The sequence below is a fragment of the Ixodes scapularis genome, unplaced genomic scaffold (assembly GCF_016920785.2).
Source record: "Ixodes scapularis isolate PalLabHiFi unplaced genomic scaffold, ASM1692078v2 PGA_scaffold10__122_contigs__length_95168666, whole genome shotgun sequence".
NCBI classification, from domain to species: Eukaryota; Metazoa; Arthropoda; class Arachnida; order Ixodida; family Ixodidae; genus Ixodes; species Ixodes scapularis.
This window is the reverse complement of record NW_024609836.1, coordinates 60,664,292-60,681,682: the sequence shown is the minus strand read 5'-3', so window position 1 is coordinate 60,681,682 and position 17,391 is coordinate 60,664,292. Positions and strand designations below refer to the sequence as shown.

The window sequence follows — 17,391 nt, the reverse complement described above, 5'->3', positions numbered from 1 at the left end:
CGTTCCGTTGCGCAGCGTTCCACTACGACACGATGCACGTCCCTCTGCTGCCATGACGACGCACATCGCCAGCAGTCGTAATTAGGAAGGTAGCGAACTTGCCGACGTTCGAGTTAGACCGCGTTCGACCTCCTCGAACTTGTAACGCAAAGTTCGACCAAAGTTCGCTCAAGTATGACTTTTGTGCGCACGCGCGGAAGTGAAAACAAACTGCGCCGCCTGGTGGAGGGGGCGTGCAATGTATTGGTGAGTATACTAGCTCCGTTTGATTCACCGGCACCTCCTGTACCGGTGCAGAAAAGTCGGTTCTCGGTTCACATTAGTGAACTAACTCAAACGTTAAAAGTACATGTGCTTACTTTTATATTGTGTAAGCATTGCCAGTAATTTTATAAAATTCAAAACAATCCGGTTTTATAAATTAACCTTTTTTTTAATACGATTTTTCTATGTACAGTTCCGACAACCCTGTTCATAATCCGAACTTTATCCAATTCAGCTACAAAGGTCGAAGTTTCGCCGTTGAACTCCAGACTCAACCGGGGCCGGATGCAGGAATTTCCTGAAGGGGGGGTCAGGTGTTGGTCAGAATACCCTATGTTTAGGAACCCCCTCCCCCTCTCCTTCGTATTACGCCCGAAATCTTACACATGCAGAAATCAAGAGGGGGGTCAGGACATCCGGACCCCCCTCTCAACCCGCCCCTGGACTCAACAAAAGTTCCCAGAGTCCTCAGTTTCATGAGCAGTTCTAACCAATACCACAAAGAAGACAAAGGCTGCGGCGTTCCCTCTCAAACGTCATCACTGGTGGATCCACTAAGCGACTAGTGCGCCTTGCAGCGTCTCGCACAACAAGCGCAGTGCTATAAAGCGCGACGACGCCGAGACGCACTTTTCTGCAGCAAGGCTTTGCGACGACGCTGGTCGAGCTTCGGTGTGTTTGCCGCACGTGGAAACGGTCGGGTATCCACCAACGATGACCCAAAGCCTTTTGCCTCCTAGGGGATATCGTAACAAAGTCGGTGATACTCGAAACGCAGATGCGCCTGACTCTGAGGAGCCAGCCCGGAGAAGCAAGCCACACCTATCAAAGAGTGGGGCAGCATCGCCCTCGGTAGACCGCCGTAAGACGACCAAACACCGGCACCAACTCAAGTTGCCCTCCCCCCCCAACTCCCCAAACACCCGCCAACTGCAGGTGCGCGCGACCATTAGTAGACAGCGAGCGGTGTACCCTCGAAAGAAAAAAAAAAAATCCCCAAGCGCGGCTCACTTTCAGCATGCAGTGCCGTACTCTCGCAGACGGGGCAAAGGTTGTCCTCCAGCAGCTACCCGAGTTGCTGTTACTCTGCTCGTGGTTTTTTCATCGCCGGTATCTCGTGCGTCTCACTCGGCTTCTTTTTCGTCTTCAGTTTCTTCTGCGACCTTTTAGCCCCTTTGATGATCCGCCAACTGCACGCCGCGTCACCTGTAGGAGACGAGGATCAGAGGGAAGGGGAGGGAAGGGGGGGGGGGGGGGGGGGGGCGTTTTAGTTCTCGCGGCGGCGCAGAAAGCGAGTGTTGTTGTCCCCCCGCAGTGCAAACATCTAGGGATTATTTCGGGGAGGATTGGTGAGAGAGAGAGAGAGAAAGTGACTCTGAATAGGCGGGCGGGACAGGTGCATCCCACAGGTGTCCGCGTCGTCCCCGTGTTTGCGTATGACTTGGCGGCTAACTTTTGGGCATGGAGCGGTATTCTTAAGCTTTTCTCTCGATGTGTGGCATATTCACTGGCGGTCATAGTTGAGTCTGATGCTGCCGAGAGCGAGCTTACGGTAACCTTCCACATGCTCGTCCGCGACGTGCATTCCACATCACCAAGATGGTAGCTCATCGGAGAAGATGAGTTCATGCTAGGACGTCCTAATGTTGCCATCTGAAACTCCTTAAAATAATTTTAAAAAAATTTAAGATGGCTCAGATCGCTCAGATGTATGCATTTCGGTGCGACCGAATGCGTTACGACCCCTCTCGGATTCCGCTCAGACTCTTTGCGCGGACCTAGGTTGCCTAGCAACCATCCCCTTGTAAGCGTCCATTAAGCGGTCGTAATGCAGTTGGTCAGCCATCAGAGACACGATTGGCCAGCAGTCACACTCCAATGTTCGTATACTGCTCCTCTTTCAGCAGAATCGAAAGTCGTCATATTTTTGGGGCCGACTACACTTGCCGCCGCGCATAAACAACAACCATATCGACATATTTCCCATTCGCCCGTCACTCACTCCGACAAATACCAACCGTCGCTGTTGCTGTTCCCAATCGCCAAGGTTGGCAGAAACATACGCGCATTACGTGGCGGCTAAGTTTAGCAAGGACCTCTCTCTATCAACCGCGGGCCGGTCAGACACATTCTGCCCATTAGCAGATAGCGGTCGCGATCGACTAAAGAGCCACCAGGGGTTCTTTTTGTGATTTCTTTTTGTTTTGTTTTTGTTTGTTTTAGGTTTGTTTTGCTTTCTTTTTCCTCTGAGACAACAAAGCCCCAACTGAGCTAGTCTGGCTGCAACTAATCTGGGGGTCCCGTTTACCAATTGGCGCGGTCGATAAGGCGCGTAACAGATCCATCCCAGCGTCGGAGGACGTCAACGTCACGCTTTTATGTTTCAGAACGGGCAAAAACGGTCGGCAAAAACTTGTCGCCTTCCTTTTTGTGTTCTTTGGTATCAGACGTCAAAGCGAAAACACAAACATACGCTGCGGATCGAGGCTTATCGCTACTTTGTTTCTACGCGCTCCAAGGTATTAAAGGGGTCGTGAAACGATATCGGGTTGGAATGTTCATGACATTACAGAGGCGCATTGGTCGACCTAGTCTGGTCCAACCATAAGAAAAAAGCAGATATAACTCAAGCCCCGACCAGGGCGCCCCTAGCGGCAAACAGATCATATTCGTCGCTAGGTTCTTTTTAGCAACTGCACTCGGATTATGTTCGTTCAAGTTTTGCCTCACGGAAGAAAAAATGGCTGAATCTGTAAGAACTTTAAATGCCATCGTAATACTTGCCCCGCGACAACCGTTAGGTGGCTGCGAACAATCGGAGAGCCTCTATTACAGAGAATGTCCAACCGCTCAATATCGGGGTCGCGTGGATTGTGGGCAGCGTTTGCAATACGAACTACAGTTGACGAACGCGTTGATCATCCGCTAGCGTTTCCGCCTTTCCGCCTGCTTTTCTCCTAGACACAAGCGCTTGCGACCAATCTCCGATGGCGGCGTCCGCCATTAAACTGGAAACGCTCACCATAATGCGGTGATGAGAGTAGCCGATCTCTCACAATGCCTGGAGCTCAGCACGCGTTTTCTACCTTGCCAACCCCAGCTCGATGGCTATGATTAACGTTGGCGGAATTGGCGACGTGCGCGACCGAAAGCGTCGCTGTGGTCGGCCTTTCACGATTGGCCGAACGCTGACTATGACGTCAGAAAAGGATTTATCATCGACGGAGATAAGAGGAACGAAAGAACTTTCATTTTGACGGTATTGGCAGTGTTCCTTTGAGAGCGCAATGATTTCAAGCTTCCACCGTGCTATTTACAAACACCATCGAACTTGTTGTTTGCAAGTTAATGACGTCACAAGGGGGAACCATATGAGGGCGCCACCAAAACATCTCGCCGCTAATAGTATAAGCAGCAGGCCACGTGGCCGCTTGTTCTGGCTCCGAGTTGAGGGGATGAACGAGGCTTATATTTCTTTTTTTTTTTTTTTTCTGCCGACTGCCATTGCTTACAAAGAATAACTAAGGCAAGCTCAATTGGTTATTAACGTTAAGGAGTGATTCTCCGTAGTAGTATAGAAAGTAGAAAAATCGTATCGTGGTCTCTTTAATTCTCACATATAACTGTTTGGGTTTGATCGACTGTGTTGCAAGCGCTTGCGAATGCCTACCACGAGATTAGCGTGTGTATGAAGGCACTCTACACGAGATAACCCACTGACGCCATCTATTGGTAGTCCTGAAAAGCCTGGCATCTTCGTATATTTTACACGTCATTTGTTTACCACGTGCTTGATATAGTTCTGAGAGTATTCTAAGAGATTACTTCTAACAGATAGTGCGTAAACTTGATCTCGCAAATACTGCAAAACCCTTATTCAAGTGATACTCAGATCAGAAAGGGCTCCGGGAGCTACGTGATAAATGTCAAACTGTTTGGACAGCTCTTTAGTAAAATGTCTGGAGATTTTTTGAGAGTCTATAGCTGTCCTATATGTTTCCCACCAAATTTTGAATCGCATGAGAAACAGAGAATACTCTCCGTAATATGTTACAATTGTGTCGTGTGTATGTCTAGACCGCGCGGAAAGTTGCAGCCCCGGTAAACGCGTCCGATGTCACCGCTGTATACAGAATGTATAAACAAACCCTTCTAAAGCACCTTAGACGGCCCGCAAAAAATCAGTTTCTAAGCGTATTGAGTTGTAATTTACTACAGAAATAAATTACAAACTTGCACGACCTGCTTGCACTTCTGTAGTATGGATTACAACGCGATACGGTGTGAAGCTGAATTTTGCGGTCCTTCTAAAGTGCCTTAAAACCGTTAGTTAACATGCTGTAGATGAAAGTACAGTACGCGACTGCTTGCCTGGAGTCTTTGACGTGCATCACGCAATAGTGATACATGGCCGCACGCCGCGGCATGGCGCTTATCCAGATCGAAACATGCCAGGGGGCGGGGGGAGATTTATGTCAGGCTCTCCGGGTTCTGCGACGCGAGCTTTCGCTGCGCTTACATACTCGGCAACCGATCCCGTCGATAACACGGCACTTCAAGAATGACTCAAGAAGACCTTGAAATGAAGAGTGGGAAATGGGCGCGTCCTCGTGGTGCGTGCAAACATTTACTTTTATGTGAGCCTTGAAGCCTCGTTACATTCGCGAAGATCACCTATGGCGGCTCGGCAACGTATACAAAATTTTCACTACTCGGTTGGGGCCATCAAATCTCCTTTCGTGACAGCCCGTGTGCACGTATAAACACTTCACCCTTAAATAAATTACTGTATTGCCAGTAGGCGGGTCGAGACCCTGTCGAAGATCGAATTGAATTAAGTTCGAATATTTGCAAACTTTGAACTTCGACCATAGTTCGACGAAGCTCGGTTGTAATTCGAACGCGCGGAAATTGAGAACGAGCTGACGCTGCCTGCCGAAGGAAGGGTGAGCTATTTGTTCGGTGTATTGTTTTATTGGCTAACATGAGTACACGCTAACTAGAGCGTTAAAGATACATATGTTTGTTTTTATGTTGTGTGAGAAAATATAAAATAAACTACTTTACAGTGATGTCTCCTTAATACTATACGGGTAAGGTGGTGTAAAATTCGACATGGGGCTAAATGCGACAGTTTGTGTTTAGCGCCGCTCATCTTCGAGACAAGCAATGAAAGTACGCTAAAACTTCTCTGAGAGGTGTTGTGACCTGTACACTTTCAATGTGTAAACATTTAGAGAGCTATCAGCAAGAGCGTTGCAGAGAAAACAAATGCGGTGTTGAGGTTCACGTGTTTCCCCCAGCCAAAAAGGCGCGAAATTCAGCGCGAGGTTTCGCTCCAAGACCTGCACCCCTGGTTGGCACTTACACTTCTGCCGAGATAAACTTCAATTTTATTATTAGGGTTAAGTAAATCCAAGCGTACCAAGTTTGAACAATCTGTGGTTGCGTTTTTCAAGAAATAATATTTTACGTCACAGGATATGCGTGGGGCAAAACGCGACAATCGGGCATTCTAGAATGGGCATGTCAATAACGCAATAATCTTTTGGTTCCTCCAGGGTCATATACTTTTTGTCCCGATGTTCCGGACATACACAAGAAAAACCACAAGGGCTTCATAGCGTGAAAATGACATGAACAAAGCTCTTGAAAGTGTCAAGCAAGCTGCAACCGCGTCACTCCCTTTGCATCTCTGCCACATGGCGTTCCAAAACATGCGCTTCAGAAGCGAGTCAAACGACTTGGTGGATGTGAAGCAGCGACTTTGCAAAAAAAACGCCTGGGCTTCTAAACTCCTCAAACACAAAGTTGGGGCCGAAGCTGACGGAGCGCGCCGATTGGCCTATTACGAAGATGACTTTGCGCTTTTTTCGCCGACGTCCAATCGGTGCGTTCCGCGAACTTTCGGCTACAACTTTGTGCTTGACGAGTTTCGGGCCTCTGGGCTACAGAAGGCGCGTTCTTTCTGACGTTTCAAGTTTCAAGGACATATCTTCTGTACTTGACGTAGGACAGGAAACGAGAACAAGCTGGTCGGAGGGCAGCACAGTTCTGACGTCATCTCCCCACAAGGCAAAGCTGATGTTGGCAAAAGCAACCGAAAGCCGGCATTCCACTGCCCTGCTCCCCCCCCCCCCCCCCCCCCCCCCTCCCCCCGCCCCATCCCTCCCCCTAAAAAAAGAAAAAAAAAGTATCAGAAAGAAGGAATATTAGTGATCCCCCGAAGAAGCTTGCAATGTCCGAGCGTTGTGCAGACCGTACGGTGCACAACACAAGAGACTGGCATGGCCTGTTATGGAGCTAAGTATGGATCGAGTACATGGAATGCAAGGAGTGAGCTCATGAAGAGTGCGTTGGAGCTCACACAGTGCGTTTCAGGTGTTTTTATTGCAAGAACTGAACGCATATCAGGTTTTCTAAGTGTGTCTCATTGTACCCCACTACGTCGTCTCATTTTGCCCCACATTGCAAGTCCCGAGGAGACATTGTGTGACTTTTAAATATTGCGGTTTATTTTAATGTTTCGCTTGCTCCAGTTAAGTAATATTTACTGACCATAGAGTCAAGACATCGAAAAATATGCCCATGTTGTGTCTTTTTTTAATACTGAAGCAAAAACAAAAATTACCATCAAAATTAAAAGCTTTCGTCTAATATTTCTCTACCTTACCCTAGACACTTCGTCCCCTCCCCCAGATCGCCTAAAATGTGAGTCTTATTAGCAAGATAAAAATACACGTACTGTACATAGCCAGTTCGTTGACGAAAATGCTGTATATTAAGTGGGGTATTCATGTTAACCGGCTCCGTGTTAATGAGACATAGCTGGATGCGTTACTTGTTTTTGTTTTTTCCTAAGTTTGAAGTTTTTTTCAAGTTTCGAAATTTTGCCAGAAAAGTTCGAAGGTTCGCCGCACCGTTCGAACTGATCGAAGTTCGACAAAATTTCACGACACCCGAAAGCAACCCGAACCGTTGGGAACGGAGCCAAAAACCGGCCTGACCCTCGCACCTATATAACAATCTCCACGGTCACCTTCGTCGTCGTCTCGTTCCGAACGCCGTTGCACGAGATCGGGATCCCGTAAACACACACACACACACACGACAGCTTCAGCGAGGCACGCTATGCACGCCGGCAATTACCGATGATTGCAGTCTGGCGGCCTTTAAGGCAAACAGCGATTTGTCTAATTATAACAGACAATCTGCGCGCTGCAATCAACTCTCGCGACGCGAGCGAGCGAGCTGGCTGCAGTCATCATTGTGTTGTTGTTTTTGGTCACCGGTGTTGTTTAAAAACAAGTTGTTTTTTGTTTTCTCGTAAAGTTCGAGCCCTACGCACGCAACGCCGGTCGACAGCATTTATAGCGGTTGATGAGCGATGGCCTCTTAGCGCATTAAGGCGGTCGCAAGAATGCGGCGTTCGATTAGTGTCTTTCCTGATGAGATCGATAAGTTTCCTGCAGCCCGTATAGACAACGGAGAATGTCTTGGCAGAGCTTTTGGTATACCTCGGTTCATCTCTATAGCTGACGGCGCGGTGGAAGCTATGAGTGCTCGTCGGACCAGGGACGCGTCCACCTTCCGTCACGTGATCACTCTTCCGGCAATACCAACGCGCAGGGAGGAGGTTAATTTGTCCTGCAAGGGCGTACAGTTCTCACCGCACTGTCAGCTTACGCGCGAACGGAGTGGAGCTTCGGTCGTTTGCCCTTTTTTTGTTCGTGTCTGACAGCTTGCAAAGGGTGTTTGCTTGTTTTATTATCATTATTTGGCTTTATTTTTAATGACCCTGACCGATAAAATTGGATCCGACGCTTTCGGGCGCATACCAGCCGCGGTCAACTGGGCTTCCTTCCTCATGCCAGCGTTGGCTAAACGTTGGAAGGCGCGGATGCTTGAAATTCTCGGCGCGCGCGCCTTCGTAATCCTGGCACGTCCCTCGAAGTCGTCAAGAGGCTCTTCTAATGCGACGCTTGGTGCTCAGTAGACTTTCTCTGTTTTACCCCTTTGATCCAGAGTCACAGTGCATCATGCAAAAGAGACGCGCTGTTCGCTGCAAACATGATGTCAGAAGTACGCTGGAAGCATGATAGAATCATGTTGGAGGGTCATGTTGGGCTTCGAGGGTGCCTTCTGTCTGTCGTTTGTAGGATGTATCAACAGAGTGACCGAGCCCATCCTGATCCACAAATCTGCGTGTTTTAGTATGATCGACTGCGGTTGAAACCGCTCGTGACTGCTAACGACGAGAGAGTACGCTAGCGCCATCTATCGGGAATACCTGGAACACTATAGATCTGCATGCGTATATTTTACATATCATTCTTTCCCCCTGTGCTCAAAATAATTCTTACGAAGCTATATGAACGAACCCTGTCTGTCTCGTAGATAGTGAGTAAAATTTGTCTCGGAAATACTGCGAGACCATCAGGCTATAGTTATACATGCAGTGGAAATATATTCCAGAGTTGTCCGACAGATGGTGCCGGTGTGGAAATGTGTCACACTCCACACAGTAGCGCCGTCACGTTCATATACACAAGTGTCTAAACCAGTTTTTACTTGAGCTCGATAGATGGAGGAGAGCAAACTCACACACATGCGCACACGCTTCCTTGCGGTTTTCAGCGCAGATACTCGCGTACGCATCAAGGTCGTCTAACGTTTAGCCTTCCATGAAGCTACATTCACATTAAAAGAACAAAAGTGGGGTTCCAACACTTCTCGCAGTGCACCGCTGATCTACCCCTCGTAGTGGTGAATTAGATATACGCGAGGGGGGTAAGTTAAGAGTAGCTTATCTTTGTTTATCAAGACGTACAAGTTTCAAACGACGCGGGCGACGTTTCGTCTTCTGCCAACCAAATCGTGTAAGAACTACCTTGTGCAGCGCAAAAATAATGCGCAAAACTTCCTTTCTGTTTTTCTTGATGTGACAACAAGTATGGAATCAGCTGCAGTTCTCTGTTTTCAATGTGTGTTCAATATCTGCCGCTTTAAAAGTGCTAGCTGTACTTCCAGACTACGTCAGCGAAACAGGTTATCTAAAAGCATATGGATACTTCGTTTGTTTCTTTTTACTTTATTAATCTCCCTGACTCGAGTTCAACAAGCAGCCAACGCTGCTTGAAGACTCCTCAAAACTGGGATCTATACCTCACTAGTTTTCGCATCCCCATCACCTTCTCGCAGGCGACGCTAGAATCCCAACCTTAACGTCACCGCCATCTCTCGACCAGCGCACCGCTGAAAAAGAAAAAAAGATATCACAGCGCCGCGTTCGGTAGCACTGGGAGCTAATAGCCGGAATGCCTTTCATCGCTAAATACTCGGCATTCCTTGTTTGTGACCCTATCTCGCTCGTCTTTTTTTTCTTCCTATCTCTTTTTCTCTGTCCTCTACGTGGCGTTCCACCCTACGGTACTTACACTACGCTCCGTTGTACCTTAGGATGGACCGAAGCGAACGCTACCTGCCGTCGGAGCCAATCGAATCCCGTGTGACTTCCACGTGACCTTAGAAAGGGGCGCATTGAGCGAGGCGGAGGGGGGGGGGGGGGGGGGGGTGACGTGACGTTTGCACCGCTGGATTGGCTGGGATTGGCTCGTAGCGTCCGCTGCGGTCCACCGCGTATGGTGAAACGGTGTGTATACCCTACAGGTTTTATGAACACTATAGAGAATGCAGTCAGGGCGATCTTCGCGGCTTCCTTGAGCTCGCCACGCTGAACACCGTTTTTATGGTCGGTCGGTCTGCCCGCTGATGGTGTCGATATCGAGAACCTTCTTTATACATCAGACCCTGGAGTTCGGGGGGGGGGGGGGGGGGGGGGGGGGGAGGGAAGGGGAAAGAAGGGAAGGGGGAGGGGGGGAAGTGTTTTGAAAGTGGTGGTGTGGTGAGCTGGTTCTTACTTTATAGTTTTTTTCCTGGTTTAATGGACCGACTCGACTAGCTATATAGGATGACTGGTGACATTCTTTTGTGTGTGTGTGTCTTGTTGTTTTTGTTCTACGTGGGAAACGAAACTGTCCCAGATGCATTTCGCTCAACTGCGTTTACAGGTAGTTATGTGCGAATGTTTAAGTACATAGGAAAAAAAAAACTCGTATTAATGACTTTCTGTTCTTGGTAGTGCATCAGGAGATAGCGGTGTTCCGGAACATGTTTGATCGCGCGTTTCCGCCGTATTTCTTGCGAAGGTCATTTGACTTGTCTTAACTCTATTGAGAGCACATCTTTTCGGTTTTCTAAGTACATTTGTTCGTCCCTGGTTTGTTCGCTTCTCCAGTTCAGGGGTTTTTCATGGCATCTTTTTCAAAGAGGGGTTTTACGAAAGTAACAAACAGGACGACACATCTCAAAACTCCCCTCCAAGTTGGGGTCCTCGGCTTTTAAAATACACTCCCGGTTTTATGTCAACGTTCCTTCGTCTTTCAATTACGCTCAATCCGCGCTGAAACTGACCTCACGAGCCTCAGCGCGAAACCTTGGCCCATGGTCTACGGAAAGTCCATCTTATCACATGATGCCAGTTACTCGAGAGAAAAAAAAGTAATCAGTGTATGACAATTACAATTACTTTTGGTTAAACATTATTCCATTGGATTGCTTTATTACTTGAGATGAAAAGTAAAGGACCGTTACTTTAAGAAGTAACCGTTACTTTCTTTTGTATTGCTTAAGATTTTCAAAACGGCAGATTTTTCTGCCGGTTTGAAAATTGACCTTTTGTACTGTCTGTTAATCGGCACAGAACCACCAAATTACAGGGCGACTTACCTTCTCAATCAACTAATGTTCAGATACATAGGTAGACCATCCTCCTGATGGTCTACCTATGTACCATTCTCTTGTGGACCATCCTCCGGTGGGAGGTACACCATTCTGCTGCGGGAAAATGGTTCGATGATCTCTGGGTAGGAAACTTGTAGAAACAAAGGACGACATTAAAATGGCAATCGCAAGAGCAATATGATGTCCTAAGGTCATCACATCACTCTAGCGATTGCCTTCTAATAAAAGTAATGAAATGACTACAAAATTACAAAAAGGTAATTGATGACAAGTAATTTCATTCTTTTCAATGAGTGCCGTGCAAGTGAGGGAGATGCTAACATGGTCAACGTGTGCCCGGCCGACACTAACGAGCGAATCGAAGCTGATCATTCTCGGCTACGCTTAGGCTTAACAAAAGTCGTTGATGCGCCAGTCAATAACAATTCAAGAAATGAAGGGCGTGGCTGATGTCGCTCACGCCTCTTGCTTCGTAATTGGCTTTCCGACGTTCTTATCGGTCGATGACGCAACCCGATTCGCTGAGGTTTGATAACGAAATGCAGACGGGACTCACGACGCTCTGCATTTCTTGAGCTGTCAGCGTCCACAGTGGATGCACGATGCTCGGGAAACTTTTCAGAGGAAACAAAGTTGAACACGAAGAAAGGGAGACGAACAAACGCCACCAGATCTCTATCACGCTATACGTCCATGACCCACACTGGCTGGCTGAGATGAAGCTGCGTGCTTTGAAGCGCCTATTGGCGACGAGATAGTTCCTGTGGCGCCATCTTACGGATACCATCCCTGACGTCACGGCCAAGATTATTAGTAGCAAACGACAAGTTCGATTGTGCGTAAAAAGTGCGGTGGGAAGCCATTGCCGCAAGCACGAGTGGCCTCTTTGCCATTTCGGCCCCTTCGAAGTTTCGAGAGGGTCGTTCTAATCCAGTCGCACCAAGATCACTATGGAGCATCATCGTACTGAAGGCGTTCTTCCCAAGACAAGCGTCTTTTGCACTGTGTATGCGATCAACTTATCAATCATACCCATCTTCACGGATCTCTTGCAATTATATCGTTCTTCTCGCGTATTTCAAAGCGGGAAAGTAATTTTTCGATGCCTCCGAGCACCGACACCGCATGTGGAAGTAGTACGAAGATGTTTACGCTCGTTCCCCCGGTGTCTGGATAGCCAAAATCTCAATATACAAGAAACGTCTCCGTGAAGCTACCCGTCACCAGCGAATTTGGATCGACTCACTAACTGGACAGAGACCTCGTCAGGCATCACGCCTTTAGTCTCTGCCCACCTCGCGGTCAATCCGGAAAGAAAGAAAATAAATAAATAAAGAATGAAGAAGTCAAGGAGAAGTTCATTTCGTGAGCGAAAATGGCGACCATACAGGGAGCTTGGCGCTGCTTCCGCACGATCCACTTACTTCAGTCGCCAACATACGAGCAGCGTGATTGTAAGCTCGAAGATTGTGTTGCTGTTGTTTTTCGTTTAAGTGCGCTGCGTAGTCGTGTTCAGCCTCGTGCTTGTCTTTAACGAGAAGAGACACAATGATGGCATCTATCGGGCAGCCCTCAAACACTCACCAATTGCGCGAATATTTCCCATCATTTTCGCGCATCGTCATTTCACCGCGAGTACGAAAAGGTTTCGATAATGCATCGCATACACGACCGTTTCTCGCAAATAGCACGTACACATTTGATCTTCGAAAATACTGCAAAACGTCCACTCTAGTTAACCGCATTTTCGTGGCTACCTCAAGATGGCGCCAGCGTGCCAGTGTGTGTTCGCTCGTCGTAAGGCGGCACGAGGCTGCACAGCGCACCCGGGTGTTACCAAACGCGTGTGTGAACCCGCAGCTTTTTTAAGCTGGCGGGTCACACTAATCGCACATTTTTGAAATAAAACATAAAAAAAAAAGACAGTGTTCGCGGCGGACACGATCTAGTTATCTACAGACGCGTGCCTCAAGCGCGTTCAATGTACACCCACCGGCAATATGAAGGTGAACACCTTACCTGGTTTCTTGCTTGTTTTGTGGCTCCCGAAAGCTATATTATCTCTCAACGTCTCAAATGGTACCTGGCTTGGGGCATAAACTTTGCGTTTTAGCCCTCTTCTGGAACGGGGCTTCTTTCAATACTTGCAGAAGCGTCAAAAACAAGAGGGCTGTTCACCTTCATATCGCTCACGGGTGTACCTTCGCTTTGTACGTACGTACGCACGCTTTGAACATCTCTGCAGACAGCAGTTTCTGTCCGACTAAAGCCGAGGTCACACTGCTCATATACATCATACAAAAGACAGTCTTCGAACACGAACCACCGCAAATATCCGTGGTTCGAATGCCGCGTGCCCAAGTTTCCTCTTCGAACTCATTGCCACGCGGCATTCGAAGCACGGATCTCGCGGTGGCTCGCGTTCGAATCTGCATGCAGACGGTCTTTTGTATGATGTATATAAGCAGTGTGACACCCCGGGTTAAGAGGATCGTCATACATGCTGAAGAAGCACGCGAGAGACAGTGCTAGCTGACAGACTTTTGTACTTTAGGTGACCACAAGAGAAAGAGGCTCCGGTATACCTACCCGTGAGAAGAGCTCCCTGCTGGGCAACCCCGACTCTTTCCCCCCACACCAGCACGAGGATGCACCCGTGAACTGGACCACGCGGTCTCGTGGAAGCCTCGCGCACCCTGCGGGGAACAGGTTGGCGGACGCGTCGGTCCAGCCGATAACGGCGGCGCCATGCCTCTGCCGATGCCTTTTTTCGGGGCAAGCCAACAACCCTTGATGACGGTTCCTCGCGGAGGACACACTCCGCGCCATGTCTTCGCCACCGTCGCCGACGCGCCGCCGCGTGCCATCCAACAGCGTCGTCCGGGCGCTTTGTGTTTGTTTGGCTCCAGCCGCATTCCACAATCTCTTCTTGTCTTTCTTCTTTTTTTTCCCCTTTTTCCCGCCAGGAAGGCGACGTCCCTCCCAATGGCTTGTTGACGCGCGGGGCCAAACGAACTGCGCTCCATTTTTGTTTGTCTGTCTTTTGCTGCCCGTTGCGAGGTTTTCGAACGGAGCCGGTGAAGAGTGTTAATTGAATTCCGTCGGCCAGGTCCGCTCCGAGCAGTGTCCACGTCCCTAGGCGCGACATCATCCATCATGGCCGAGTGAACTCGACTCGGTGCGCGATAAGAGAGAGCGCGCTCGCACGTGCACACCATGAGCGATCAGCGGCGTCGTTGGGTTGGTTCCGAAGGCCCGTAAGCTAACTTCAGCGAATTCAGCCAAACAGGGGGATACAGACAGCCACAGCCTTCGTATCAAATTCCGCTCGCGACAAGAAACCAAACTACCTTCAGGGTTGTTCATACTTCGCGTAACGTAAACAAGCATAGCATTCCTCGCTGAGTTGCAATCTACGTCTAAAACCATGTCAACATTAGGTAGCGTCGTTCAGCGTCTCTTAGCGTCTTTAGACACTACAAGATGGTCTCGGGCTCAAGGGGAGCCAAAGCGCATCGAGCAAACCCTTGCTTGGATGTGCAGAGCAACGCTGCGGCGTTAGTCAACATCGACTTAGGTTTACACGTATCAAGGCGCTGAAGTTAAATATAAAGTGTGAATGCTAGTTTATATTAGGGTATTAAATATCTGTGGAAAACAAAGCGCCCAGTCCTTTTTCAACCGAGGCCTTACGGCTATCTGAGCATAATACATATCCCTCTCCTCTTTAGTTGAACTGGTTGAGGGAAGGTCAATTGGACTTGTTCCATCTGATCACGGATTAACAAGATTAACAGGGCGAAAAAAGAAAACATTTCCACCTGCAACTAGTAAAAAATAGATAGAGGGGAGACAAAATGAGAATGGGTGACGGGTGCGAATATATCCTCGATGTATTCTATTGGCATGGCGACGGCAAAACGAAGTTTTTGCCCATACTGGAAGTGACGATCATTCAAGATGGCGGCGCCCTTGTGAAACAGGTCTATGCGCTGCGGCATGAACCAGACACTGTGTGTTTATCGACGCTGGTAAGCACCGCTCTCCTTCCGTTGCCTCCCCGAAGAGGGTCGCGAAGCCTCTGGAAGCTCCCTCACGCCAACACATATAGCAGGTTCGAAACGCAGTGAACAAAAATCGGGGAGAGCCATCTTGAGTCCAATGTTTGCCTGCTGAAACCCGTCCGTTGTGCGTTGAGCTGGTGCATGATGCGGCACGACCCAGTCTTGGACCGCCCAATTGGACCCGATAGTAGCGACCCCTCTATGACGCTGGAGTCGCGAATAGTGTGATGACGTCACGTGGAGGTAGAGAAGGCCGTTCGCCAGGTTTTTCATTAGTCTACACTCCGCCTCACGATGGAGCGCTGGAGACGCTACGAGCCATTGAAGTCAATCCTACGCCTTGAGATGTGTGAATATCACGTGACCTTTAGGAGGCCCGCGCGCAGCTCTAGCAACGTGTAGGGTGCGTAATGACGTCTTGTGTACAAAGCGCTGGACCGGCTGGGACGGCCCGTAGCCTTGGCTGAGGCACAGCATAAGGTGAAGCGGCGTAAAGGTGGTCTATAGCTTGCTCTATAGCATCTTAATTCCTCTGAACCTCGTGTGTCGGACGTATTTGATCTCTTTGATCTACGATCACTCGGATACTTTTACGACGAAGCTGTTAAGGGCTAGTTTCCCCAGTTTCGTGTCCGTGGACAAATAAATCTCGACACAACTTTCTGGACAGCTACCGCCATCTATGAGCGACGGTGGCAACCAGACAGCTGACTTGCCGCCGTCGCTCATAGATGGCGGCACATAGTACAGCTCCGCTGCTCTTCCTTCTTCACCAGAGTGGAAAGGCTGAACGTTTTTGTGGAGATGAAATTAGAGCGTGGAGAGGGTAGTCGCATAATGTTCGGTGTTTTTTCTGCTCCTGTTTCGCCCCGCAGTTGCCCCTGCGCAGTTCGGACGGCGACGCCTCCCGCAAGTGCGCCGTGTCCGACGCGGACTGCAGCGAGGCCGACTCACGAGTGCTGTGCGGTTCGGACGGGCGCACCTACTCTTCACAGTGCGAGGTGGACCGAGCGCGCTGCGAAGGACACCTCGTCGAAGTCAAGCACGAGGGACAGTGCCCAGGTCAGAACACAATCATTTTCTTTTCTTCTTTATCTTTTACAGCGGAGCTGTTAAGGACTAGTTTCTCCAGTTTTGTGTCCGTGGACAAAGGAATCTCGACACAACCCTCTGAACAGCTACCGCCATCTATGAGCGACAGATGACACCGGACAACCGGCTTCCCGGTTGTCTGGTTGCCTCCGTCGCTCATAGATGGCGGCACATGGTACAGCTCCGCTGTTCTTCCTTCTTCACCAAAGCAAAAAGGCTGAAAGGTTTTTTTTATTTTTTTTTTATCATGCTGGTGGTTTTTGCAGTGAAAAACGAATTGGGTGGTGCGGGATGTATGTGCTATAGGACCGTGCTCAACAGAAAGGCCTCTGCAATGGCAACTTGTGTGACGTCAGTACGAGCCACGTATAACTTTGCCAATAAACGACCGAGTTAAATTCTGAGTTTAATGAGCAGCCACCCGACTTATAGTGTCAGTTGGTATCCAGATGTCAGGTGTGCAGGGTGCCTGATTACTCAATAGAATTATAAGAATAGAACTCCTCCCCCTAAACAAAAAAAAAAAATCATTCTTTCGCGAAAGATTTACCGGCATCAAGGTAAGAATGTAACGTCGTGATCGGGGGAACAATTATCTAAAAATAACCACTTACCTTTTTAAAGAGCTAGTCTTAGCTGGCATATGCCTTAATTGCAGATTGCGACCAAATCTGCCTTTCGTCACATTCGGTCTCGGCAGTTATTAGATAATACAAACATAATTTTGATTTGTGCTATTTAGTAGAAAAAATGTAGGTAGTCTTGAGCAAGCCATAACGAAACAACAACAACAAAAAAAAAAGCGTCAAAGCCCGTGCCCGCAGGCATGTTGGAGTTGCAAATACTAAATGCTGCCCGCGGACAAGTTGTCAACTTGTATTCTAACTAAGCTGCCTCGAGCGCGATTTCAACTGTTGTGTTTATAACGCCTTATTCCACCGGCGCATCGTAAGTTATCCCAAAATGACAACAAATGACGACACAGGAGTGGGTGGTTTCGGTTTTCAACTCTGGAGTTTTTAACGTTTTAATAGTTTCATGATTATCAACGAAGGTACAGTACAATCGAGCAAACTTGTGACTCTCATTGAAGCTTTAGTACTTCTTCAATCATCGAAGGTATCATTTTACTTTTAGTACAGTAGAGAGAGCGAATGATGTTCATCGT

The 17,391-nt window shown here is 48.5% G+C and overlaps 1 protein-coding gene across 2 annotated transcripts in view; it reads left to right on the top strand.

Annotated features, from left to right (window-relative positions):
- The window catches only part of LOC8032494 (SPARC-related modular calcium-binding protein 2), a 120,482-nt gene that overhangs the window by 43,004 nt on the left and 60,087 nt on the right, over positions 1–17,391 (top strand). For both annotated transcript variants that reach the window (XM_040222137.2, XM_040505197.1), the window contains exon 2: positions 16,007–16,193. In XM_040222137.2, coding sequence (XP_040078071.1) covers positions 16,007–16,193 — 187 coding nt within the window. The remainder of the gene's footprint in view (positions 1–16,006; positions 16,194–17,391) is intronic.